Source organism: Harpegnathos saltator, unplaced genomic scaffold (assembly GCF_003227715.2).
Source record: "Harpegnathos saltator strain DR-91 unplaced genomic scaffold, Hsal_v8.6 scaffold290, whole genome shotgun sequence".
Classification (NCBI taxonomy): domain Eukaryota; kingdom Metazoa; phylum Arthropoda; class Insecta; order Hymenoptera; family Formicidae; genus Harpegnathos; species Harpegnathos saltator.
In genome coordinates this window covers 219,365-243,510 of record NW_020230084.1, presented here as the reverse complement: position 1 = coordinate 243,510, position 24,146 = coordinate 219,365, and the positions used below count along the sequence as shown (strand labels likewise).

The following is a 24,146-nucleotide window of genomic DNA, read 5'->3' as shown; positions in this document are numbered from 1 at the left end:
CTTAAAATCTTTTTTATATTTAGAATAAATATCTACATATTCAGATGTGTGTTTCGAACCTTATTTTCTAAAAAAGAGAGGGAGAAAAACGATTATTAAAGTGCTAAAATTTCGTCTAAATTGATATTATTCTATCAATATAACAAAATTTATAATTTATATATGATTAATAATATAATATATATTAAACAAATATTTCATCACACATATTTCAAAAATTAAAATATTTAGGTTACAATTAATTATCTTACTTTTTTCCTCATTAGAATGTTACCTAATTTTATGAATGTACTAAAACTAAACATAATTACCTGATTTAATTGCTTATGAATATTCTCTTCTTCTTCTCTCATCTAAATATTTGCATTATTAAATAATCACAAGGGTCGGCAAGGGTTAACCAAACTTTTACGTCCAAATTTTTATACCCGTTGGGTGCATTCAGTACTACAACCGCTCACTGAGCGCTAAGTGAGCTCTTGCATCTGATTGGTGTATATTTTTAAATTATAGGAATATACCAATCAAATGTAAAAGCTCATTGAGCGCTCAGTGAGCGGTTGTAGTACTGAATGCACCCATTGGCTTCTGCGCACTGTTATTACCGGAAATTTAGCGCGACATCTGTCGGGGGAATTCGCAATGACTCTCAAAAGCGGAGGAACGTCCTTTTTTCCGGTATAAAAATCTGTTAGGTGCGTGTTGCTCATGGTTTTGTAAGATAATCTATAAACATCGAGGAATTAAAGTAATTTCTCGTAGAATTTGCATTATATTTGTAATTAGTACGCATCATAATTTCTATTCGTACGCGAATGTTTGGTTTTTCAGTTCTATCTCAGAAATATTCATTAGCAAAATCAAAGTTAACCTTACATATCACATATCGCGTTTATTAATATTTGATTGTTCAATAACCGTGACCGTTCACAACTTTATTGTTTGTTATAATGTTGCACTAGAAATATTTTTTATTTAAATTACAAGTTTTCATTGTTATTTATTTTACATGTGATATAAAAGGTTATGTGACGCTCAGTGCTATGTTTACTAATGAGAAAATATCGCAATATAACTTTAGAGATTAAAAAAAAATAATATGCTAATTTTAATTATATATATAAAGAAAATTGCTAGACAATATATTAGTGTTTTGCATCTTTTCTATAGGATTGCTTTTTTTCTTTTCAGCACACATCACCAAGATGGTGAAAATTATGAAGACAGGAAAAGTCGTACTGGTCCTTAGTGGCCGGTATGCAGGAAGAAAAGCCATTGTTATGCGTAACTATGATGATGGTACTACTGAAAAGCAGTATGGACATGCTATGGTTGCAGGTATTGATCGATACCCACGCAAGGTCCACAAAAGGATGGGAAAAGGAAAGTTGCACAAACGGTCCAAAATCAAGCCATTTGTTAAGGTAAATTTTTTATTTAATCTCAAAATTTTGTTTATGTAAATGTCACATTAGAAAGTTTTAATTAAACGATATCACCAGAATCTTTTATATTTTTATCATTATATTTTGTTTGCTTACATATGATCATTATATTCCTGCAACTTACTACTCACTTTAAATATTTCAGATCTTAAATTATAACCACTTAATGCCAACAAGATATACTGTAGATTTACAATTGGACAAAGTAGCTCCAAAAGATCTCAAAGATCCAATGAAGCGTAAGAAGGTTCGTTTCCAGACCCGTGTCAAATTTGAAGAAAGGTATGCAATTTAATCATCTTCCATTACTGTTAAACTTATATAGATCCATTTGTTAATAACTGGGTTTTTCATTAATAACAGATGTTCACTGTATGAAAAATCTATATATATATATATATATCTCATGTTGTACATAATATACATATAATATACATATAATATAGATTTCCCATACTGACGATGAATATCAGAATGTAATCAATATATACATCATTTCATATTTAATAATTAATTTTATAATTGTTTTTAGGTACAAGAATGGCAAGAATAAGTGGTTCTTCCAGAAGCTAAGATTTTAATTCTTTATAAATAAAATTCTGAAATATAAAGAGAAAATGTAGTTTTTTCTATCTTATCATCCTACACCAAAATTATATTGAAACTTTGTATCTTTAACACATTTTATTTTTTACGGACATTAACTATTATTAAGTTATACATAATATAAGCTAGAGTTACCCACACCACACATTTGTAGTGTTCAATAAAAATTACAATTTTTTTACTAGATTTCCAATTTATTTTAGTTCACATGCTTTATATATGAACATATATACTTCTCGCTTGTGCATTACACCAAAATGATGTTCAGATAGAAGGCTTATATTATTTTATATACTACCATTGCAAAAAATATATTCATATCCAAAGTATTTAAAAGTTAATGAATGAAGCAATTGCATATGATCAAAAAAACTTACAAATTAAATTAAATAATATACAATAATAATAAACAATAATTTAATATTATAGGAGTGTGTATATACCAAATAAAGCGATTTGAGAAAATGGAATCAAGCTAGCAATATATTCGTAACTAGATTTAATACGTTCATTCAATCACTTCTTGAACTTTTTAACACGTTCGTCCAGTAATGCTATGTTACTTTTTATGATTTCCATGTTAGAGGCAAAACTCTCCTGCACTCCTTTCAATAGTGATTTATTGCTTTCTAACCCCGACGTGATTTCTGCTTGCAGTTCTTCTAATCTCATCAAAGCTTTACTAAAAGTAGCAGCTGCAAAATATGACATATTATTTTAATATATTTTCTCTAGAAAATGTTCCATAGTTCATTGACTAAAAGTAATATTTTACTGTTTTGCTAAAAAAATGTTGCAACCTTCAATAAGTTAATTGTACACATTTAAAGTTCAGATGCCATTTTACCTTGTTGATGAATCTCATTGAGTGCTAATAGCCTGTTTACAGTTTGCGGTAGAATTTGCGATATAGCATCTGTTTTCTTCATTATTTCATACATTTCTGCAATCTGTGGAAAAAATAATACGTTACAAAATATAATATTACAGTGCTGATTTTAATAATTAAACAACATATTATACTTTTTGTTCTTGTTCTGAATCTTGTGTCACTGCTGCCTTTTTCTGTGCAATGCTGTCCATCCTGTAAATTAATGTACCTAATCTAGTTTCAATGGTATCCAATTGATTAACATCTAGCAAAGAAGCTTTTGCCTCTAGTTGTTGCACAGCATCCATTATGCCTTGGGACTTCAGATACTAAAAAAAGAGAAAAATTTATGAGAAATCCTATTTCAAATGTACATATAGAAGAAAAGGTTCCTGATTCATACCTGTGAAAATTTAGAAAGCTTGTCATTACTTGTACCTATAAGATTTTCCAAACAACAAAGTCTCTGTTCAAGTTGTGCAACCCTAGCAACTTCTTGCATTCTTGCCTTTTCCGGAAGGTACATCATCTGATACTTCAGAATACCAGGTTCAGCCGATTCATCCATTTTTGTATCCTCTGATGATGACTTAGATGCAGGCACGTTAGTTTGCTTAAACAACTCTATCTGTGATATGAGTTGCCTGGTGGAACATTGATATAATATAACATCCTATACATATATATGTTTCTAAATTGAGAAATTTAATGTCATAATTCTTAAATGCCATACTTAAGTGTAGTGCCTTGTGGATCTGATAAACTTGCCACAACATCAGGTCCTAGACATTCCTCTAGTTTTAAAGAGACTAATTGCTTTTCTATTTGCTGTGTTTGAGAGATTATTTCACTTGCAGACTTGATTTCTTGCTCATCTTTAGATTTTTCCTAAATATATTAACAAGATATAATTCATGTTATCTTTAAAACTACAAAATGATTATTTATCTTATTAATAATAACATCATGTACTTTTAACTCATTCACTTCTTCATACAATTCTTTAACTTCACATTGCAATCGTTGGTATTTCTGTAAAGGAGATTCCTTTTCACCTTGACTAACTAGTTCCCAATCCCAATCTCCAAATCTGTAAATACTTGAATAATATATTCTTTTGCAAAATAACATGTGTCATTAAAATAATGCTCAAGTTAAAGTTACTTGTATCCTGTCCTAGGTTTGTATGATAAGCGATCTGAGAAATCAACATGTTCCCCAATGATTTGTTTGCCTTTAAACTTGTTGAATGCTTCTTTAGCACTGATATGTAACTGTTCCACACAGGAGCTGTCAGGTTCATCCTAAGTAGAGATCAAATATATATTAATATGTATATTAAATACTATTGCACATACATATATACAATGTAATGAGATTTTTATTTTACCTCACAATACATTGGCATTTGCTCTGATTCTGGTAGATCACTTGTCTCGTAGACCAGTTTAGCATCATCAAGTTGATCATATGCCTACAATGTTTATTGCAAACATAATACAGCACAGAACTATATGCATTTTTTACTCATAACATGACACAAAAATATGACAAACTAACACGTAAAGAACTTACATTTCCGGCTAACTCAGAATATTTTGGGTCCGCCATTTCTTAGGTTTCCCAAAATTGCTCAGAAATTCTGCGGACGATCACCAAAATCGCTACAAAATTTCACTTTTGACAGATATCGCTTAAGCGATATGTGACCGACATATACGGTTTAGAACAACCTGGGAATAGCGAAAATATAGAAGAGTCATCTCCAAAGTAATGAAGGCAAACGCCATCTTTGGTTGAAAAAGTGCATATCCATAGAGGAAAGTGCGCATAAGCTGAAAAATTTAAATATCAAATAACTTTTAACGATTTTATTACGAAATTTAAATAAAAATAATTTATCATCATTGCATATAGTTATAAAATAATTTATCGTTATTGCATATAGTTATTGCGTATAATTAAGTTTGCAAGGATTATGAATATTATATCGAAAATATCCCTAAGTAATTTATCTTTTAATTGCTTCTTTAACATTATATGAACATTATATGAACAAATATTAGAGTTTAAGAAACATATGATAAGATTAACTTATAAAAGTACGAATGTATAGTGCAAATATATATCGAATATTGCCGGTTAGTAAATTATAAAAAATAAAGAACCGGTTTTTGGCTGCATTAAAATTCATACTTGTACCTTTGATGTTATACGTATGGACGTTCTATTGAAAAATGTCGTCCAAAGTTCCCTAAGAAAAAGTGATTCTTATCGAAATCAGCGATTAAAAACACTGGATAACGATGTTCATATTTCTATAGCTGAATTTTCTATCGTATTTACTCAGTATATATCGAACCTTTTATTCGAATAACTGCAAGCGAATTTCTCGACCATATGGATGTGTATGTATATTAAATTGAGGCTTATTAATCTCAAGTGCTCAGGATATATACAACATGCATGCTACATGAAATATCCGAATCACTACTGATCGATTCAGTGTAGTCTGTCTTTATCTATGATATAATAATTAATAGTGATCTATATTGATCGTGGGGTCCATCATCGCAGGTAATTTATCCTACTTGTGCATTGATCAAGTGCATTCAATCACACATACGTGGTGTGCGTATGTAACTCTCTGCTGAGATATTTTTAAATCTCCATTTGCTATCAGTGAGATGCGTTTTATGCCGAATAAACTATATTTAGTTTTGTATATTTAGTTTTGATGATATAATATTTATGTTACAACATTTGTTGTTCATCTTTAAATTTTTGTTTTTAGCAATATCATGGGATTAGCCTCAAGTTATCTACAGAAACCAGCAATGTACAAAGTAGTTTCTAATATACCAAAATATGCAGTAAGTACATATATGTTTATATATGTTACAAAAAAAGCAACAAGATATTCTTCCATTAATTAAATTAATAGGTCTATAATAACAAACTATCGAAAGTACCAATTCTGCATGGGTTATCTATAACGACGTTAAACCTAAATAAACAACCAGTGCCTAAGCAACCTGTACCAGATCTTAAGCAAACTGCAGAACGCTATTTGAAGTAAATATTTTCTTTGTATTCAGTCTTATTAATAAATATTATTATTATTATCTATAACATATTCATCTCACATAGATCCTTAAAGCCATTATTGACTGATGCAGAATATAAAAGTACAGAAAAAATTGTACATGAATTTATAAGTGATTCTGGTGTGGGATCGCGGTTACATGCTAAATTACTACAGAAATATAAAAACACTGATAACTGGGTAATTATTACATCTATATACTTTTTCTAGATATAATCTATATCTAATTTATATACTTTTTCTAGATATAAATGTTAATCAGTTAGTATTTATCTATTTCTAGATGCGAGAATGGTGGCTGCAAGCTGCATATTTGAGGTACCGTGCTCCAGTGATTGTTAATTCTAGTCCTGGGACTGTTGGGCCAGCAATTACTTTCAAGAAACCAGATGATTTATATGTATGTGCAGCACATCTTATTGCTGGAGTATGTAATTATAATCAAATTGTCAAAAGGTAAGTTTTTAGTATCTCTTGTTATGTCCTTTTATTTAAAATTTATATGATACATGTGCAATATTGTAGTGGAAAAATGAAGCAGGAAATGGTACGCAATGATCCACTTGACATGCAGCCTTACGCCATGATACTTGGCACACACAGACAGCCCAATAAAGTAATTGACAAGTTATTGCATACAGACGAAGCTAAGCATATAATATTCATTAGCAACAATCATGTAAGTACAACAATTTTACTTTAAATGAAAAAACAGCTATTCATATTCTATTGACATTGCAGTTTTTTAAACTCTGTGTTATCAACGAAGACGATAGCATTTTAAGTGAGAGTGAACTTGTGGCTGCTATAAGAGACATCATGAATCGTTCATATATGGAAGGAAAACCTGTAGGAATTTTAACAGGCAACGACAGAGATACTTGGGCAATCGATAACAGCTTACTTTTAGGTATATATTTCTTTTTCTTTTCCGTTTCTCTTCTAATGATTTATTAAAACATTGTATTTCTAGAACTAGGTAATAATAGGAATATAATCAAAGATATAGAAACATCCTTATTTGTACTGTGTTTGGACAAAGATATACCTAAAGAAGCGTTTAAAGAAAAAAATAATGCTTCTGTTAGAGCAGTTCAAACTATGACTGGATTTAATAGTTACGTAAATGCAGGTAACAGGTGGCATGATAAGACTGTGCAGGTAAATTACTATTAAATTAGTTCTCAATAGAACGATAGAAATTAATAAACATTCTATTCTTACGTTGAAAAATAATTTAAACAGTAAAAATATTTTACAGTATATAATATCAGCGGATGGTTATATCGGCATGGAATACGAACATAGTCCGTGCGAGGGTATTCCAATTGCTGTTCTTCATGATTATGTATTGAAATACATGTTAGTGATAATAATTGTATTGTCAATACATTTAATATATACCGATATATAATATTTATATAATTTATATAAACTATTATTATATATTTATATAAACTATTTTGTAATGATATTTATAAAAAAATATTTTTAGAGCATCAAGAGAAAATGATGCAAGGAGCGAATGTTCTAAGGACTTCCCGAGACCAGAACTTTTGAAATTTGAAACTAATGATGCTATAGAGTGCGCAATCGAAAAAGCTACGATTACAGTAAATAAGTAAGTTCATTTTTGTTCTTTTGCGATCATAAAATTTAATTGATATAATATATAATTAATATAATATATACAATCTTTTTCCAGACTCTCCAACGACATAGACATGGAATGCTTCACTTTTGATAAGTTCGGTGCGGATGCAATAAAAGCGATAAAACTCAGTCCCGACAGTTTTATACAGATCGCGATGCAAGTGACTTTCTATAACTTGCAAAAAAAACCACCAGTTCACTACGAGAGTGCAGCGTTACGAAGATTTATAAACGCTAGGACTGAATGCATCAGATCCACTTCTATTGAGTCCGTCGAATTTGCGAAAATGATGCTCTACGATGTCAGTCATAAAACTAAAGCGCAAAAGAAAGAAATGATGATCAAAGCTATCAATGCTCACAAAAATTATGCCGGACAAGTGAGATAATTTCCAGAATAAAATTACTATAGTATATCATAATTCGATAAACTGAAATATAAAAACTAAAATTAATGATCTTCGTTGTTGCAGGCTGCGACCGGTCAAGGTGTTGATCGACATTTGTTCGGTTTAAAAATGATAGCGCAGAGCGAAGGCATCGAACTTCCGGAATTGTACAAGGATATCGGTTATACTAGAAGCACATACTTCACTTTAACATCGAGCCAGGTAATTGAGTGTCATTGTAAAAATAATAGATCAATCAAGTAGAATGTCGTTCTCACTAAAAGACATACACAGTGTGGATTAATAAACTTTTGCCATTCGCAGGTACCGTATAAAACAGCATCGTTTATGTGCTACGGACCAGTCGTTCCCGACGGTTATGGTTGCTGCTATAATCCACGACCGAAGGATATATTATTCGCTTGTTCTTCATTCAAATCGTGCGAACAGACTAATACAAAAGACTTCGCTTGCGTTTTACAGCAGACACTGTGCGATATGCGAGACATAGGAAGCGAGTGATATTAATGTTAATGAAATATTGTTTGGAAATTCGGAATTTTTCGTCGCAATTAGAAGTCTTCCTGCAGTGAATATTTATACATTATTATGATGAGGTGTGGTAATAAATAGAACAAAGCAGTTCGAGTCGAGCGGACGTTAGTTTTATACATTTTTTATCATGAAATGAAAATTGGGAATATTGGTAATTAACAATATTTCGCGAAATATCGTTCTAACGAATTACTCTCGACTGTGTTTTGTATAAGATTTAATTGTACAATTTTTAATCATGATCATGTATACGTTATATATGTTAAATTACTAATTCATAAATATATATGTTATATTAGAAAGTTATCACACTATTTATTAAAAAATCTTCAGTCACTCGTGCTTAACACGAACGAAATACCATATTACAATTCCTCATGGATCATGGAAGATCTCTCGTTGGGGAAACCCCAGAAGAAAGTTGGGAATCCTTTGATTTCTCTTTCTCTAGCCACAAAAGCTGAAAAAGAAGAAATACAATTTCCTATGAAGTAATTCGCTCGTCCGAGAATCGCTAGATCCAAATGAGGTGACGCTGGTGGTTCTTGACGAAATACTGGTATCTATAAAGAAGAACGAGAACGTTGATATATGACCGGCGATGTCATAGTATCGACGGGATAAATATATGGGATTACCTTCATACGTGCTAAGGCTTTTCCGAGTTCGTTCAGCGTATGATTTCCGTCGGATGCTACAAACACCGATTTCACATCGTTGCCATTGCGAATGACGCGTTTCAAATGACGTACTATTAATTCAAACGACGGTAGACACATGGATGATGTTGCCTTGCCGCGTTCATTACGATATCCAAGGCACTGAGGAGCAGCGAAGAGATTAGGTGTAGTCGAAATAAATTCACAGGCGCGTACCTGAATTGAAGACATAATGAATGAAAAATCAGTATTTTTCAAATGTGTATTGTTGATTGCAATGGATAGAAGGACTATTTGTACACACTTCAATTTTTTTGGAATAAGTATACACAAAAGAGAAGAATGTTTTGAAAATTATTTCTATTTAAATATTGCTTGCATTTATATTGTAAAAAAAATTGTAACAGTCTTCTTTCTGTATTAGATTATCCCAACATGAATATACATACTGCAAATAAATTACCCAATCAAAACCATTCCTCAGATGTATACCCACAAATGCACCTTTTGGTAATGTTTTCTTTATGAAAACTTTTGTTTTATCTAGTATATCATTGTTCCAATTGAGACATGCATGCAATTTCTTGTTTTCAAATTGCACTGGGAAACTAGCAGGAGCACCTGTAAATGCCATTACTGGCCAATTTGCAGCTGGATACTGTTTGCGCCACTGCATTTTCATATCAGTGTGATACATTTCATAATGAAGTGGACCATAAAATTCTGACTTGATAAAATCTATATTATATGTATCCCAAAAAGGTCCAAATGGATTTCCTTCTTTTGCTTTGCAGGAATCTCCTTCTTTACCACGAGGGGAATAACAGAAAGCTAAGGACAAAAAAGGAAGATAAAAACTTGTTTTTTATAGAATCAATATTTAGAACTTACATACTCTTTCCTCAGGAGGCCATATCCTTGGTGCAATGTCTCTCATAAAATCTTCCATTAATAAAGCTTTGTGATAGCTCTGTACTTGTGAAACATTAAAATAAGTATCAAAGGATACCTGTATCTAGAAATAAAATTAAATTAATGTTAGATACACATATAATCTTTGCAAATACGATTACTTTAAAAGTTTTATTTACAGATCTTAATTCTCCTGTACGATATTCAACCCATGGTGGTAATACCAAGGTGCGATTCAAGGACTTGGCAAATCCTAAAGCTCCTAAAAAATGATCTGCTTGATTGCCAAAACGTCCTGGAATAAAATTCGCGTATAAATAAAACCTATTAATATTTATATTAAATAATAATATATAGGTTAAAATCATCATAAAAATTAAAATTTTACCCATGCAAGGACAGTAAATAATGTATCCATTTCTGTCAATATCAATATCTTCACAAGATGCAACGTAAACATTTATAAAAAATAATGTAAAAAACAATTCTCTAGACATCATTATCATTTATACTATATCTTATTATTTCCAGAAATTTTTACAATATATAAAATGTTATTTATGCAACCTGGCTTATGAGGTTAAATATAATAGAGGTTAGTATCTAGTTAGTCTACTTTTCAGTTTCTATGGATACAAACATTGATAAGGGTCTACACTCTACAGGAGCCAAGAGCAAATTTTAAATTGACTTTGGTGGCATCATGCGGCAAGAATAAGAAACAGCGCTTCTATGTGTAGATATATGTACAATTTATATATTTATAAGATTTATTTATAAGATCTTATATAATAAATAATTTAATAATATTGAAGTAATTTAAAAGTGTACATACAAATGACAATTTAAGGGTCCGAATACACAAAAACTTAAGTAATAAAAGAATTGATTAATCAAAATCGATTATTAATTTATTTACTGTTTATCTTACTGCTTGTGTTTTTCTGTACATCCGGACCCTGATCTTCTACGTTGTCATATATATAGTTACTTAGAATTTGGATAAAAAGGATATATATATACACACAAGGTGATATGCAAAGTGCGAAAGTAAACGCGAGAGAATAGGAAAAAGCAGCGAATTATTTTCCATATATTTTTTTCTTACTAATATTTTTAATTTAAAATAACAAATATAGATACACAATTATACAACTTATAAATTATTTAGCTTTACACAAATTGAATCACACAAGGTACAAATTAAAAATAATGAACGATATACATAATATACATATCACTTTGTGTATATGTATATTTTACATAATATATTTTAAAACAAATTTGCGTTATTTATATCGTGTTATTATTAAATTATGTAATTGTATTATTTGTTAACTCGCGCGATATACAGATATTTCTTTTGCACATGTATATTAACTATATATGAATTTATTTGACTGGTTAAAATAAAAGAAAATAATTCAAAGCTCATCGAAGGATCGTAAGAACATAATAAATGAATGTACAATTTCAGTATAAATACTGAGAAATGTGGCAATGATCCACAATAACAAACATATTTAATATGCATCTTTTCAATATATAATCTCTTTATTCCACTTTGCTCGATGGTGATTCATTGAGATGGGCTCCTCTATGTTTTGGAGGAGCATTCATTGGTGTTAATGGCAACAAAGAACCGAAGAAGACATGTTGGATAACAGGAAACTTTGATAATACCTAGGAAATAATAACATAATAAATAACAATGGTTTAATTTCTATTTGCATTTTCTCACTACTACTACATACTGTGTAAAATGATTCATGTTGAGCATTTTGGAAAGATATAATTGTAATTACCTCTGCTTTGTACATTTTAATAAGACCACTATTCACTTTTGACCATGAAGATACAGCACTAACATTCCACAACTGATTTGAATGTTCAGCAAAAGGCCCTATTTTTACCTAATAATATAATTAATGTCAAAATGTAAATTCTTTAATTTTAGTGAAGATAAATTTCGTATCAAGATAGATTAAATCTCTCTCTCTCTCTTATTTATCTATCTATCTCTTTGTTGTGGCTTATATAATTATTCATACCTTTGAAATAAATTCAATGCAACCAAGGAACATGTATTTTTTGCTGTAAGATTGTATAATACCTTGATCTATAAAGTGACGTGGTTCTATTCGAGGATGTCCTAAAACATTAGATAAAATAAGAATATCTGTGTTGTGAATATTCTGAATAAGACATATATTAAATTCTAAGATCATTATATCAATAAAGTGTGTGTATATGTAGAGAAAAGGATAATGATACATGTAAATATCAATACCAATGAGCTGAGCACTTCCCCATATAAAAGGAACAAATTGATAATCATCCAAACTCCAAACACCATGACTACCTGCTGGTTCCATGCGATATATCAACTGAAGTCTACGTGCCAATTCGAGATACCTATAATACAATGCAAAACAAATTTAAACATTTCATTAATCCATAAAAAAGCTGGAAACTATATAATAATAAGTACCTATTAAAGACTTTTATGACGACAGCAACTTTGTCTTCCTCTTTAAATGCACCTATCTTAAACATACAGCAAAGAAACATAAGAAAAGCCATTTCATGACCAGTACCGTAATCTATACGAGTTGGATTGCCAAAACTCTCATATAAATATTGAACTATTTCTGGAACAGCACGGTGTAACTTTTCTGGCAACACTTGTTTTAATTCTTCAGCTCCATTCTATAATTAAGAAATCAATCACAAATAAAATTATTCAAATTTGAATAAGTTTTAAATAAAATATTACCATACCTGCTGTAGTCTTTCATGCCATGTACGAAATGACTTATTACCAAATCTTTGAGGCTGTTCAGTAGGTGGAATTTCTGTTATCCATTCATCAAACTTGTTTAACATCTGTACTACAGTACTAACTAGAGGAGATTCCAAACATTCTACATCTAAAGCCTTTCCTTGAACAGCTTCATTCAATGCTAAGATAAATCCTAAGTATTCCTATAAAAATAAGATTTTATTATTTATAGGAATAAATATAAAAATATTATCTAATATTTACAGTTTTAGATGAATTTTACATATAATTAGAAAGTTCTAGTATTAAACAATAAAAATTCTAGTATTAAATAATAAATATTTCAAAAATTATCTTACAAAGTATGCTTCTGACTTTTGCCAAACTCCTATATCCATTGGTACCTTAATACCTTTCTTTGGCACAACAAATTCATGTTGATCAGCTAGAATAATAAGTTAATATATATTTTCTAAATATAATTGTATTTAATATCTAATAAAAAATACATACGTAGTAATTGTATTTCTTTTATGGGAAATTTTGGCGTTGACATGATGAATATATTTAAAGATTTAGTTGCAATGTCAATAGATTTTGTTAATACAAAGCAATTCTAGTTTTATCACTAAAGACATTTCCTTTAAGGCTCGTCTACATTAGCTGTAAGAGTAAGGCTGTAAGGTTACAAGACACGAAATGAAATATTTTCATTCGCTGACAGCTTACGTTGCAGCCTTACAGCCTTACTCTTACAGCTATTGTAGACGAGCCTTTAGGCTCACTATTAAGTTCAATCATATACGATTGGTCTTGATGTTATTCGCTATAGTAAATTCGATCCTGCAAATATCATAAATTGAGAATGCTTAATACAGAAAACAATTTTACTTTGCAACACTTTGACAAGTTGTATCTCACGTAAGGTCAGAGCAAAATAATTCTTTTTGTATGAATTATTTGGTATAAAATATAAACACGAAAGATATGGAAACAGGTAAACTTATTGTTCGTTCGTTCGGTATATGGCTTTAGATAGAAAGGCGTACTCATACGCCATTCTCCAGGTTAACTTATTGACGACTAATGTCCGTTTCTACCAACCGTAGTTAATTTAACCGACTGATTATTCCATCGGAATGGACCAATCGCACTTAATAATTCTGGTTAATGACAAATGTGACTGGTCAATTCCGTTGGCGTAACCAACCGGTTAAGTTAACCAAAGTTGGTAGAAATGGGCATAAAGCCAGCGGCCTACGGTGTTTGTTTTCATGCTGGATCTAAGCCCAGTTCCACAACTTGTTTTAAACGGAATTTAAAGCAAGTTGTGGAATTGGGCCTTAATGGCCGCGTTCAGTAGAACAAAGTGATTAGAGAGCACTTAGTGATTATTGTCTATGATTGGAGCATTCTTTTAGATTCTTCATAGACCCAGAAGTATTTACCAATCAGGAGCGAGATTCAGTGAAAAATCTAGTAATGTTGTCCAACTGTTGAGTCTGCTGAATGCAGCCAATGTAACGTCAGTTCAGATAATGGCTGCGTTTAGCAGAACAAAATGATCAGTGAGCACTTAGTGATTATTGTCTGTGATTGGAGTATTCTTTTAGGTCTTTCATAGACCCAGAAGTATTGACCAATCAGGAGCGAGATTCAGTGGAAAATCTAGTAATGTTGTCCAACTGTTGAGTCTGCTGAATGCAGCCAATCACAGTTTAAACTTGATTTTGTGGAACTGGGCCTAAGCGGTTAGTGATTATCGTTCTTGATAGATTCATTTGCTGGATTCACACTGCATCCGACGTACGACGCTCCGCAACCAATCAAAAAGCAGAATTTTACTTCGTATCATCGGATCGCTTGGCCGTCCGTCATCGTCCGATGTCGGACGAAATGTTGGTCATGATTCAACATTTGTCGTACGATAACATATGGTATGAAGGGCAATCTGGACAAAATTGGGAAAAGATGGTATACCTTACTCACCTTAATATATTATAAAGTTTATGTCATTAGAGTTGTCGATAGACAGAATAGAGTTTTGTTACTTAGTTTGAGACATTTTAGCACACAAGACATTTTAGCATACAAGACATTTTTTCATGTCAGACTTTTTTCATACAAGACATTTCTTATGGTCGGAAAGTAGGCGATAAAGTAGAGTTAACAATAGTGAAGAAAAATATTACACATATCTTACACATATATATATTACACATATCTTGTTGCCCGTACATAACTACTCTTATGCGTATTTCTTGCTGTCATGAGTCTGTGCCATTGGCTGTCACTAGACGATTGCGCATTCGACCTGCGCAGACAAGGAAAGAAAACTTCCCCGATATCTTGCCTCTCTCACCGTTCTGCCAAACCCGCTATGCTCAGTCTATTATATATGTCTATGGAATAAATAAATATCAATTCTAACTTTTTAGGTTATGCGCATATTACTATTAGAGGAATTGTAGTCACCATTAACCATTTACGCCATCTACAGACTTTAAATCGTATTAGTTAACGTATGCAGTATGAACAGCATTTCGCACGGCTTCGTCGGATAACGGACGACGCACGTCGGATGCAGTGTGAATCCAGCAATTCTCCTAGATCTGTTATGCCCGTTTCTATCGACTGTGGTTGATTTAACCAGCTGTTCATTCCAACGGAATTAACCAATTGCATCTGTCGTTAACCAATATTGGAAAATGCTATTGCAATCCAATAGAGTAATCAATCGGTTAAATTAATCACAGTTGGTAGAAACGGGCATTAGAGATCTAAAAGAATGCCCTATTGTCTGTACAAGTTAAAGATTTAAGCCAGTGGCACACGATGCTTGTTTCGTGCTGGATTGCTTGCTAGATGAAAATACTGCGTTTTGATTGGTGCATTTTCATCCATCTTCGGAAATGTACCAATCAGAATGCAATATTTTCATCCACCAAGCAATCCAGCACGAAAACAAGCACCGTGTGCCGCTGGCTTTACAGAAACCAAAAGCGAATAATAGGTCCGTTTGCCTTGCTTGCACTTTCGACACTTTTATACCTCATGCTTGTTGCACATTGATCTCTCTTTAAAAAGAACTCTCATTGGATATCGTTCATCTAGGGTGCAATGAGCATTAAATACAACTGTCAAAAGTGCAAGCAACACAACAAACTTTTAAATACATATATTTAAAACATTTTAATTATTGAGAATTTAACATAGTATATATAAATAAAAGGAGCAAATTTGCAATATAAAGAGCAGAGAAGCTATACGACAAAATGATAATTAATCTTTTTAGTATACCAATGTTTATCTGATTACTTTTTGGTTAAAATTTTGAGAAATGTTTGCGTTGAGAATTAACGTTAAGATGTTGTTTAAACTCAATTATATCATTTCTAAATAACAGTGTTCTATATATGATAGTTTATATTAATTGATAGCATCTATATAATTGTTTAAACGTGATATAAATAAACATAAAATAATTTGTACTTATCAAGTAATACTTGAGAAGAAAAAATGAGTATGACCTTTAAAAGATAATATTTTAATTTTATAGAATTATATTTATAAATATCTAATAAATGAAATTTTGTAGGTAAGACATGTTCTCCTGAAGAAATTGAAAAGAAACGCTTATTAGCATTGGAAAGAAGGAAACAAGCTCAATTAAAGACACAAAATATTACACCTAGAAATAATTTCACCCATCAACAATTGAAGCCTAATACAAATGTTATAAAACAGTATAAACAAAACAATCGTTTCAGTCCTATAGAATCCAGGAATTTCTTTAAATCATCATCTATTACTGGAAAATGTTACATGATCAGCAATGACAGATTTGCATTGGAAACATCATCATTTATACCTGCAATTATTGAAACATTTAAAACAGTTCCAAGCAGGTTATATGGTAATTATCTTTTAATCAACTTGAAGATCATAATTTTCATTTAATAATATATATTCATTATTTATATTTACTTGATTTTCCAGATCCAAAATCTAGAATATGGAATTTTCACATAAATGATTACGAGAACCTAATGCAGAAGTTAATACGGCACGAGCTTAAAATATCTATAACAAGAATTCCAGAAACTGTTCTCCAAGTAATCTATGCATTAATATAAAACAAATATAAATATAAACATAAATTTTAGAATTCTGTTGTTTTAGGTATTTAAGAGAAATTTAAAATTTGACATTCAAACATCAGAACCAGATTTATCAAAAATTGATAAAACATTAATAGATACTCTAATGCCTTTTCAACAAGATGGCTTATGGTAATCTTATAATCATTTGATATAATTGCATCTTCATTTAAAAAATTTTTAATATTAATATATTAAAAAATTGATTTTAGCTATGGTATATCCAAAAATGGCCGTTGCATAATTGCAGATGACATGGGATTGGGGAAAACTATACAGGCATTAGGCATAGCATATTATTTCAAAGCAAGTTGGCCACTTCTAATTGTAGTTCCTTCATCTGTTAGGTAAGTGTTTTGTAATACAGTAACAAAAGTAACAAGATTTTATAAAGTAGAAATACTATTTAGATTCCAGTGGTCAGAAGCAATTTATGAATTTTTACCATCCATACCTGCACAGTACATTCATCATTTTGCAAATACAAAGGATTATATTGGAGATGAAAAGATTACTATAATATCATATGACTTGTTGAGTCGAGCTGTAGATACTCTTCAGAAACATATTTATGGATTTGTTATTCTGGTATGTATATATTATTTTACATCAACAACATATTAACAACAAATATTACTCATTATTTCATGAATCTTAGGATGAGTCTCATCTGCTAAAGAGTAATAAAACTGTAAGATTTCAAGCAGCTCAACGAATATGTGCTCAGGCACATCATGTTGTATTGCTCACTGGTACACCAGCTTTGTCTAGACCAATTGAACTATATTCTCAAATCAATCTTATTATACCACGTTTTATGAAGTAAGTAAACGAAAAAATAGAAGAGCAAATTGTCATTAATAAGGATTTGTATAAATGCTTCATTAGTGTGTAAACGCCATTATACATTTATAACATTTTCATAAGTATCACATTGTAGATATGAAGAATATGGCATACGATACTGTGCAGGACAGAAGACCGCTTTTGGTTGGGATTTCACAGGCTTTTCAAATATGCAAGAATTGCAATTGCTACTAAAAATGACATGTATGATTCGAAGATTGAAAGCTGACGTATTAAATCAGTTACCATCTAAAATAAGGTCTTGAGAATAAATGCTTTTTATACTGTAAATAACTTAGGAAAATCTTTTTATATCATTATAATCATATAGAGAATTTTAATATCATATAAAAAATTTTATTCTACATCTTTGGTGTTATTTGTTTCAGACAAGTGATTATTTTAGATCCAGCCTTAATTAAAGCTGGCACTAAAGAGATGAAAAAAAAGTTCGAACAAATGCAAAAAACAACAACGGACTTCGATAAGCATAATGCCATGCTGCAATATTATTATGAATCTAGCATTGCAAGACTTAAAGCAGTATCGTATGTATATAGCACACATTTCTTCAGAAATATGTTAAGAAGTCGTTTAAATAAAATCGAATATTTTTTACATTACAGTGAATATGTAAAAGACTTATTTGAAAAAAAAAGAAAGTGCCTCCTATACGCTCATCATCAAAATATTCTTGATGCTATTTGCGACGTGGCTGAATCTATGAATATACAGTAAATTATTTTTGTATATTAAACATTATTATATATATCGTACATAATATATGTACATACATGTAACAATATCCAATATACGTAATAACTTTCAGATACATAAGGATCGATGGCAAAACTACTTCAGAACAGAGAAAATATCAAATCGATAAATTTCAAGAACATGATGATTATTTGGCAGCAGTTTTATCAATCACCGCCGCAAATGCGGGTATTACGTTAACAGCCGCTCATCTCGTGGTTTTCACCGAGTTATTCTGGAATCCTGGTGTAATTAATGTTCTTCATACTTATTAATACTTATTCATACTTATTAATGTTTTTCATACTTAATATTAATATTGCTATGTTCAAATTTTTTTTTCACTATCTTAATACTTTTTTTAATGTTTAACATTATTCTAGATTTTATGTCAAGCGGAAGACAGAGTCCACAGAATCGGACAAAATGATAATGTCATAATTCAATATTTAGTAGCAAAAGATACTGCGGATGATTACATGTGGCCATTAATTAAAAAGAAGATGGATATTTTAAATGCAGTTGGCCTCAATCAAGATTTCTCCATAAATGATGTTAATACGACGATGCAGAAAGAAACCGGACAGCAAAATTTGAATTCTTTCGTGACTATCTCTTCTCCTAAGAAGCAATCCGATAAAAAACAAAAGGATTGCTCAACTACGGAAGATATATCTACTTCCACTTGCATAGATGAATTTAAAGAATTACTTGAAATTGACGGAGAATATTTTGATTCTTGTGATTGGGATGATGTTATGTAAAACATTATTGTTTTATTAATACCTGATATATATCCCATTTACCTGTTCCTATACCAAATAATGATCAATTAATTTTTTCAATACTACCAAATTTCCATCATGTTATTAATGACTTTAAAGATTTATTTAAAATTGATGGGGAATATTTTGATTCTTATGATTGGGATGATGTAAGGCATTGTTTTATTAACACCTGATCCTATTTATCAAATCCTGTCCCTATATCAAATAATGGTCAATTTATATTTTCAACATTCTGCTGAATTTCCACTATGTTATTATAATATAAAGTCAAGATATAATGGAAAATACTCTAAATATATATTTATAATTATGATAGAAATGGACAATAATTATCCTAAATAAATAAAGTTATTTTTTTAAGAATATATTATCTGACATTTCTTAAACAATTTTACATTAACACCCATATTCATAGTCAGGCCTTATATTTAAGACTTCCTTAAGTTTATCTTCAGATGGTCTGTAGCCAATAAAATAATCCGTGTAGCATCTAAAAATAGATGTAAGGAGGTCTCAAATATAAGGCCTGATTATGAAAGACGGGTATAAGTTTATCTTTCTGAATTGAAGTACTATATTGCTATAGAAAATATACTACAGCAGATCCTTTGAAGTAACTAATAATCTTCCTTCAAAAACATCAATGCTTTGTTTCCAAATATATCGTTTCCATTTTTTTTATATAAGTTTCCTTATATAAAGTTGGTCTGTTTTCTTTAACTGTACTGCTGAACCAAGTGCAATAAGTAGCATCGGAAACACACGGTTTCTCTTCTCCAACTAGTGGTACTTTAACTCGTTATTGGAGTTAACGACAGTTTCGTTATTGTTGTGCAGCTTTTCTATACAAAAGCTGCGCAACGATAACGAAAGTGTCGTTAACTCCAATAACAAGTTAAAGAATCGCGCCGCACAGAGAAACATGAGAGCGGCCAACACGGCGTTTTCGACGACACCAACTTTCTGCACTGGCAAAAGGCGCCATCTGCATCCATTTTGAGAGGGGAACTACATCCACTTTCAGGTTTCGACGGTAAAACCTGCATGTGGTGGTAATCCGTGCTACATCCATTTTCAGGCGGTTTATATCCGTGCTACAACCATAATAGCGTACTTGACAAGCATGGTCTCGCACATTGTTACTGGATGCATTCAGTACTACAACCGCTCACTGAGCGCTAAGTGAGCTCTTGCATCTGATTGATATATATTTTTAAATCTAAAGGAGTATACCAATCAAATGTAAAAGCTCATTGAGCGCTCAGTGAGCGGTTGTAGTACTGAATGCACCCAATATCTCCGTTTCTATTGGGAATTGAAAGTCGAGCTTTATGGAGAATAGGATAAATATAGGACTATATTGTGGTAAAAGCGTATTCCTGTATCTTGAGTCGTTTAGGAGACAAAGGCCCGTTCCTGCATCTTTAACCGTTTAGAAGATATCGAAGGTTAAAGTTTTCCAACTTGTATCGTTAATATCTTCGCTTCTACTGGGAATTGAGAGTCGAGCTTTATGGTGATAGTAGGGTTGATATAGAATTATATTGCGGCAATAAAAAGATGCCTGTATCTTGAGCCGTTTGGGAGATATCGAATGTTAAAGTTTTCCAACTTGTATCGTTAATATCTCCGCTTCTACTGGGAATTGAGAGTCGAATTTTATGGTGAGAATAGGGTTAGTACAGAACTATATTGTGGCAGAAAAACAGGCCTATATCTTGAGCTGTTTAGGATCATCATCATGCGTCTCCATACATGTCAAATTGTTTATTATAGAAGAGACTAGGGCCGGTATTCATAGTCAGGTCTTATATTTAAGACCGTCTTAAGTTCACTTTCAGATACTCCATAGCCAATGAAATGATTTGTACAGCATCTGCAGATAAACTTAAGATGATCTTAAATATAAGATCCGACTGTGAATACTGGCCTTTGATACGGCAATACATATTCGAAGACTTAATATTTAATACATACTTTTATTTTTTCTGCTCCTCCCCCCTCTCCCTCGCTCTTTTTAGACCACCGGACGTAGTCTGGCATAGAGATGGAAACTGTGGTTGCAGCACGGATATAAACCGCCTGAAAATGGATGTAGCACGGATTACCACCACATGCAGGTTTTACCGTCGAAACCTGAAAGTGGATGTAGTATCGTAGTTCCCCTCTCAAGATGGATACAGATGGCGCCTTTTGCCAGTGCGGAATGTCGGTGTCGCAGAAAATGTCGTGTTGGCCGCTTTTAGGTTTCTCTCTGCTCCAACGATCTCTCGCTTGGTTGACGTGGTAGTCGCACGTTGTATATATCTTTTCCGTTTTGGTTGTAGCATAAGATTCGTGAGTAAGATGCAAAAGGTAAAATTTAAAAGATTTCACGCACAAACAAAATCTTGTAAGTTTCAAATATAATTCATTTATATCTTAACGCTTTTCTCCTTTTAGAAACAAAAGGAGCCGATTCATTCAGTACAGGTCTTCGGACGCAAGGTAAGGGACGAAAATAAGTGAGGTTAGTTTGTATACGCAATTCTCGTTTATATCATGTGTTTGATACAAATTTTCGTATATTTTAGAAAAGCGCGACTGCTGTCGCTTATTGTAAACGCGGACGTGGAAATCTCCGCGTCAATGGTCGACCGTTAGAGCTAGTTGAACCACGTGTATTGCAATATAAATTGCAAGAACCCATCTTGCTTTTGGGAAAGGTAAATTTATATAAAAATAGATACTTCAAAAGGTGATATAAGCAGCTATCCAACATCAATTAGCAATACTATTTATTTATTACTTTACACTTTTAATCTCAGTTTGTTCTACCTTATGATGTTTGACTTATTTCAAATATGATAATTCATAATTAGGAACAAGTATTCTGAGGTTATAAGTGTGAAACTTATTGTTGCTAAATAAAGATATTTCTTATAACTATAATGACATTTGTCTGTATTTGTGTTCCAGGAAAAATTTTCTGGAGTTGACATAAGAGTAAGGGTAAATGGTGGAGGTCACGTTGCACAAATATATGCTATTCGTCAAGCCATTTCCAAAGCGCTTGTGGCTTATTATCAGAAATGTAAGAGAAGTTATAAGATAAATATTATTTGCATGATAGTAAAATATTTTTTAAACAAGATAACATGATTGGTGTTTTAGATGTTGATGAAGCTAGCAAAAAGGAAGTAAAGGACATCCTAATTCAATATGATCGTACTCTCCTTGTTGCTGACCCAAGGAGATGCGAGCCAAAAAAGTTTGGAGGTCCTGGTGCCAGAGCGCGATATCAGAAATCTTACCGTTGATGTATGCTCATTTTATATATTATATACTTTATTTATATTATTGAGTAAAAACGAAATATAAAATCCATGTGAGGAATACATTTTCTTTCTATTTTTAATAAATTCTTTAATCTATATTCAATAAGATGAATAAGTCTAAACAAACTTTTATTCTAAAAAGAATTATTGAGTTGGTATAAATAAAATTATTTTAAGTGTTGGTTTCAAAAATTTTGTTTATATGAACATTCATCAAATTTATCTCTGCAATAAGAGTGGGATTTTTGTAGAAAATCTCTGCTGTAACTATTGCACAGTTGGATGCTAAAAAATGGCTGACAACATTTGGTTTGCACACTTTACAGCAAAAACATTTTATTTATTTTATTTTTGTATTGCTCATTATATATGCTAAAATAGGTTAATTTCTTAAAGCTTATTATATCTATTATACACCTATTGTAAATCCGGACTTAAACAAATAATTTATTAGAACGTTTATAATTTCATTGATCCATATCTAGTAAAATCACTAGTTTTTATAATTTTCATCAAATTATGCAATATATAATCAATTTCCTGTATACGAGAGCTCTTAAGGCTCGTCTACAATAGCTGTAAGAGTAAGGCTGTAAGGTTGCAAGACACGAAATGAAATATTTTCATTCGCTGACAGCTTACGTTACAGCCTTACAGCCTTAAGCTAAGACTCCATGCATGCGGTGAGCTCCGGCAAACGGCTGCGGTGACCAATCAGGAGACAGACGCATGCCGGAGCTTGCCGCAACCGGACTTGCGCCTCCCTCCTGATTGGTCACCGCAGCCGTTTGCCGGAGCTCACCGCATGCATGGAGTCTTAGCTTTACTCTTACAGCTATTGTAGACGAGCCTTTACAGCTAATGTAGACGAGCCTTTAGAGCATACATAATACGTCTCAGATGTTTTATACAGTTTCCTACATGAAAACGTAAGAAACTACTTAAAATGGCCAAACGACCAACCCTGCTCGTGGATGACGACAGTTAGGAGTCTCTTCTACTTCTCGAGTAGTATTACTCAACGACAAGATAGTAGCACTGCATTATACAAAATATAGAAAAAATTCAAGATGTTTTAACTTTGGCAAAAATGACAATACTGAAATGATTTGAAAAGTATTTTTTAAAGCTGGAAATCTTTACTTTTTACAAACATTATAGTCAATATATTATTTTTATCAAGATATATTGAATTAAATAATACAGAGATAGTTCAATCTTCAATCATTTTTAACTAAATTTTTGCCTTAAAAAATTATTTTTATCAAAAATATAAAAATTGCATTTAACAGAGAGCATTT

At 31.5% G+C, this 24,146-nt stretch overlaps 7 protein-coding genes across 11 annotated transcripts; 4 read left to right on the top strand and 3 right to left on the bottom strand.

Moving 5' to 3' along the window:
- Positions 1-677: 677 nt before the first annotated feature.
- On the top strand, positions 678-2,063 carry RpL27 (ribosomal protein L27). 2 transcript variants are annotated; one of them, XM_019840628.2, is made up of 4 exons: positions 678-695; positions 1,192-1,424; positions 1,591-1,727; positions 1,978-2,063. In XM_019840628.2, exons 2-4 carry the CDS (start codon positions 1,206-1,208, stop codon positions 2,024-2,026), a joined length of 405 nt encoding a protein of 134 aa, XP_019696187.1. In that variant the 5' UTR covers positions 678-695; positions 1,192-1,205; the 3' UTR covers positions 2,027-2,063. The 2 variants fall into 2 exon arrangements, with proteins under 2 accessions (XP_019696187.1, XP_011136650.1); XM_011138348.3 differs by lacking the exon at positions 678-695 and adding an exon at positions 730-748.
- Positions 2,064-2,224: 161 nt separating this feature from the next.
- Positions 2,225-4,672, bottom strand: DCTN2-p50 (dynactin subunit 2). The gene is made up of 9 exons (XM_011138349.3): positions 4,498-4,672; positions 4,313-4,396; positions 4,087-4,226; positions 3,895-4,012; positions 3,656-3,810; positions 3,326-3,566; positions 3,075-3,251; positions 2,899-3,001; positions 2,225-2,746 (listed from the first exon to the last, which is right to left on the bottom strand). Exons 1-9 carry the CDS (start codon positions 4,531-4,533, stop codon positions 2,568-2,570), a joined length of 1,233 nt encoding a protein of 410 aa, XP_011136651.1. The 5' UTR covers positions 4,534-4,672; the 3' UTR covers positions 2,225-2,567.
- Positions 4,673-5,130: 458 nt separating this feature from the next.
- Positions 5,131-8,765, top strand: LOC105181524 (carnitine O-acetyltransferase). 3 transcript variants are annotated; one of them, XM_011138350.3, is made up of 13 exons: positions 5,131-5,330; positions 5,717-5,795; positions 5,867-5,997; positions 6,073-6,208; positions 6,312-6,484; positions 6,554-6,707; positions 6,770-6,938; positions 7,002-7,189; positions 7,290-7,390; positions 7,524-7,649; positions 7,734-8,061; positions 8,155-8,292; positions 8,395-8,765. In XM_011138350.3, the coding sequence occupies exons 1-13, from the start codon at positions 5,323-5,325 to the stop codon at positions 8,590-8,592; spliced, it is 1,929 nt and encodes a 642-aa protein (XP_011136652.1). In that variant the 5' UTR covers positions 5,131-5,322; the 3' UTR covers positions 8,593-8,765. The 3 variants fall into 3 exon arrangements, with proteins under 3 accessions (XP_011136652.1, XP_011136653.1, XP_011136655.1); XM_011138351.3 differs by having other exon boundaries at positions 5,318-5,499; XM_011138353.3 differs by lacking the exon at positions 5,131-5,330 and adding an exon at positions 5,529-5,604.
- Positions 8,766-8,825: 60 nt separating this feature from the next.
- O-fut1 (O-fucosyltransferase 1) lies at positions 8,826-10,745 on the bottom strand. The gene is made up of 6 exons (XM_011138354.3): positions 10,585-10,745; positions 10,376-10,491; positions 10,176-10,299; positions 9,748-10,115; positions 9,264-9,500; positions 8,826-9,188 (listed from the first exon to the last, which is right to left on the bottom strand). Exons 1-6 carry the CDS (start codon positions 10,700-10,702, stop codon positions 8,991-8,993), a joined length of 1,161 nt encoding a protein of 386 aa, XP_011136656.1. The 5' UTR covers positions 10,703-10,745; the 3' UTR covers positions 8,826-8,990.
- A 764-nt stretch (positions 10,746-11,509) lies between these two features.
- LOC105181526 (Phosphotyrosyl phosphatase activator) lies at positions 11,510-13,632 on the bottom strand. Of its 2 annotated transcripts, XM_011138356.3 has the most exons (8): positions 13,492-13,630; positions 13,338-13,423; positions 12,978-13,181; positions 12,688-12,905; positions 12,487-12,611; positions 12,248-12,348; positions 12,002-12,109; positions 11,523-11,879 (listed from the first exon to the last, which is right to left on the bottom strand). In XM_011138356.3, the coding sequence occupies exons 1-8, from the start codon at positions 13,532-13,534 to the stop codon at positions 11,751-11,753; spliced, it is 1,014 nt and encodes a 337-aa protein (XP_011136658.1). In that variant the 5' UTR covers positions 13,535-13,630; the 3' UTR covers positions 11,523-11,750. The 2 variants fall into 2 exon arrangements, with proteins under 2 accessions (XP_011136657.1, XP_011136658.1); XM_011138355.3 differs by having other exon boundaries at positions 11,510-11,879; positions 12,248-12,611; positions 13,492-13,632.
- A 2,727-nt stretch (positions 13,633-16,359) lies between these two features.
- On the top strand, positions 16,360-19,828 carry Marcal1 (SWI/SNF-related matrix-associated actin-dependent regulator of chromatin subfamily A-like protein 1). Its single transcript, XM_011138422.3, has 12 exons — positions 16,360-16,501; positions 16,577-16,894; positions 16,978-17,093; positions 17,161-17,270; positions 17,351-17,485; positions 17,549-17,726; positions 17,797-17,960; positions 18,079-18,243; positions 18,374-18,532; positions 18,611-18,718; positions 18,814-18,988; positions 19,124-19,828. The coding sequence occupies exons 1-12, from the start codon at positions 16,498-16,500 to the stop codon at positions 19,502-19,504; spliced, it is 2,013 nt and encodes a 670-aa protein (XP_011136724.1). The 5' UTR covers positions 16,360-16,497; the 3' UTR covers positions 19,505-19,828.
- A 1,911-nt stretch (positions 19,829-21,739) lies between these two features.
- Positions 21,740-22,907, top strand: LOC105181528 (40S ribosomal protein S16). Its single transcript, XM_011138357.3, has 5 exons — positions 21,740-21,883; positions 21,971-22,015; positions 22,102-22,233; positions 22,487-22,601; positions 22,682-22,907. The coding sequence occupies exons 1-5, from the start codon at positions 21,875-21,877 to the stop codon at positions 22,825-22,827; spliced, it is 447 nt and encodes a 148-aa protein (XP_011136659.1). The 5' UTR covers positions 21,740-21,874; the 3' UTR covers positions 22,828-22,907.
- Positions 22,908-24,146: the final 1,239 nt, after the last annotated feature.

What these genes read in the sequence shown, in the direction of transcription:
- RpL27 (XM_019840628.2), top strand. Translation starts at nt 1,206, where the DNA reads ATGGTGAAAATTATGAAGACAGGAAAAGTCGTACTGGTCCTTAGTGGC. An exon ending in AAATCAAGCCATTTGTTAAG is followed by an intron (nt 1,425 to 1,590) that starts GTAAATTTTTTA and finishes TAAATATTTCAG; the next exon opens with ATCTTAAATTATAACCACTT. An exon ending in CGTGTCAAATTTGAAGAAAG is followed by an intron (nt 1,728 to 1,977) that starts GTATGCAATTTA and finishes AATTGTTTTTAG; the next exon opens with GTACAAGAATGGCAAGAATA.
- DCTN2-p50 (XM_011138349.3), bottom strand. Translation starts at nt 4,533, where the DNA reads ATGGCGGACCCAAAATATTCTGAGTTAGCCGGAAAT. An exon ending in ATTCTGAGTTAGCCGGAAAT is followed by an intron (nt 4,397 to 4,497) that starts GTAAGTTCTTTA and finishes TAAACATTGTAG; the next exon opens with GCATATGATCAACTTGATGA. An exon ending in AAATGCCAATGTATTGTGAG is followed by an intron (nt 4,227 to 4,312) that starts GTAAAATAAAAA and finishes ATCTCTACTTAG; the next exon opens with GATGAACCTGACAGCTCCTG.
- LOC105181524 (XM_011138350.3), top strand. An exon ending in TATAATCAAATTGTCAAAAG is followed by an intron (nt 6,485 to 6,553) that starts GTAAGTTTTTAG and finishes GCAATATTGTAG; the next exon opens with TGGAAAAATGAAGCAGGAAA. An exon ending in CGATAACAGCTTACTTTTAG is followed by an intron (nt 6,939 to 7,001) that starts GTATATATTTCT and finishes TTGTATTTCTAG; the next exon opens with AACTAGGTAATAATAGGAAT.
- O-fut1 (XM_011138354.3), bottom strand. Translation starts at nt 10,702, where the DNA reads ATGATAATGATGTCTAGAGAATTGTTTTTTACATTATTTTTTATAAAT. An exon ending in GTACAGGAGAATTAAGATCT is followed by an intron (nt 10,300 to 10,375) that starts GTAAATAAAACT and finishes TTTTATTTCTAG; the next exon opens with ATACAGGTATCCTTTGATAC. An exon ending in TGAGGAATGGTTTTGATTGG is followed by an intron (nt 9,501 to 9,747) that starts GTAATTTATTTG and finishes TCTTCAATTCAG; the next exon opens with GTACGCGCCTGTGAATTTAT.
- LOC105181526 (XM_011138355.3), bottom strand. Translation starts at nt 13,534, where the DNA reads ATGTCAACGCCAAAATTTCCCATAAAAGAAATACAATTACTAC. An exon ending in AAAAGAAATACAATTACTAC is followed by an intron (nt 13,424 to 13,491) that starts GTATGTATTTTT and finishes TTATTATTCTAG; the next exon opens with CTGATCAACATGAATTTGTT. An exon ending in GCATTGAATTTATTTCAAAG is followed by an intron (nt 12,110 to 12,247) that starts GTATGAATAATT and finishes TTATATTATTAG; the next exon opens with GTAAAAATAGGGCCTTTTGC.
- Marcal1 (XM_011138422.3), top strand. An exon ending in GCTGAATCTATGAATATACA is followed by an intron (nt 18,719 to 18,813) that starts GTAAATTATTTT and finishes AATAACTTTCAG; the next exon opens with ATACATAAGGATCGATGGCA. An exon ending in AGTTATTCTGGAATCCTGGT is followed by an intron (nt 18,989 to 19,123) that starts GTAATTAATGTT and finishes ACATTATTCTAG; the next exon opens with ATTTTATGTCAAGCGGAAGA.
- LOC105181528 (XM_011138357.3), top strand. An exon ending in CCATCTTGCTTTTGGGAAAG is followed by an intron (nt 22,234 to 22,486) that starts GTAAATTTATAT and finishes TTTGTGTTCCAG; the next exon opens with GAAAAATTTTCTGGAGTTGA. An exon ending in TGTGGCTTATTATCAGAAAT is followed by an intron (nt 22,602 to 22,681) that starts GTAAGAGAAGTT and finishes TTGGTGTTTTAG; the next exon opens with ATGTTGATGAAGCTAGCAAA.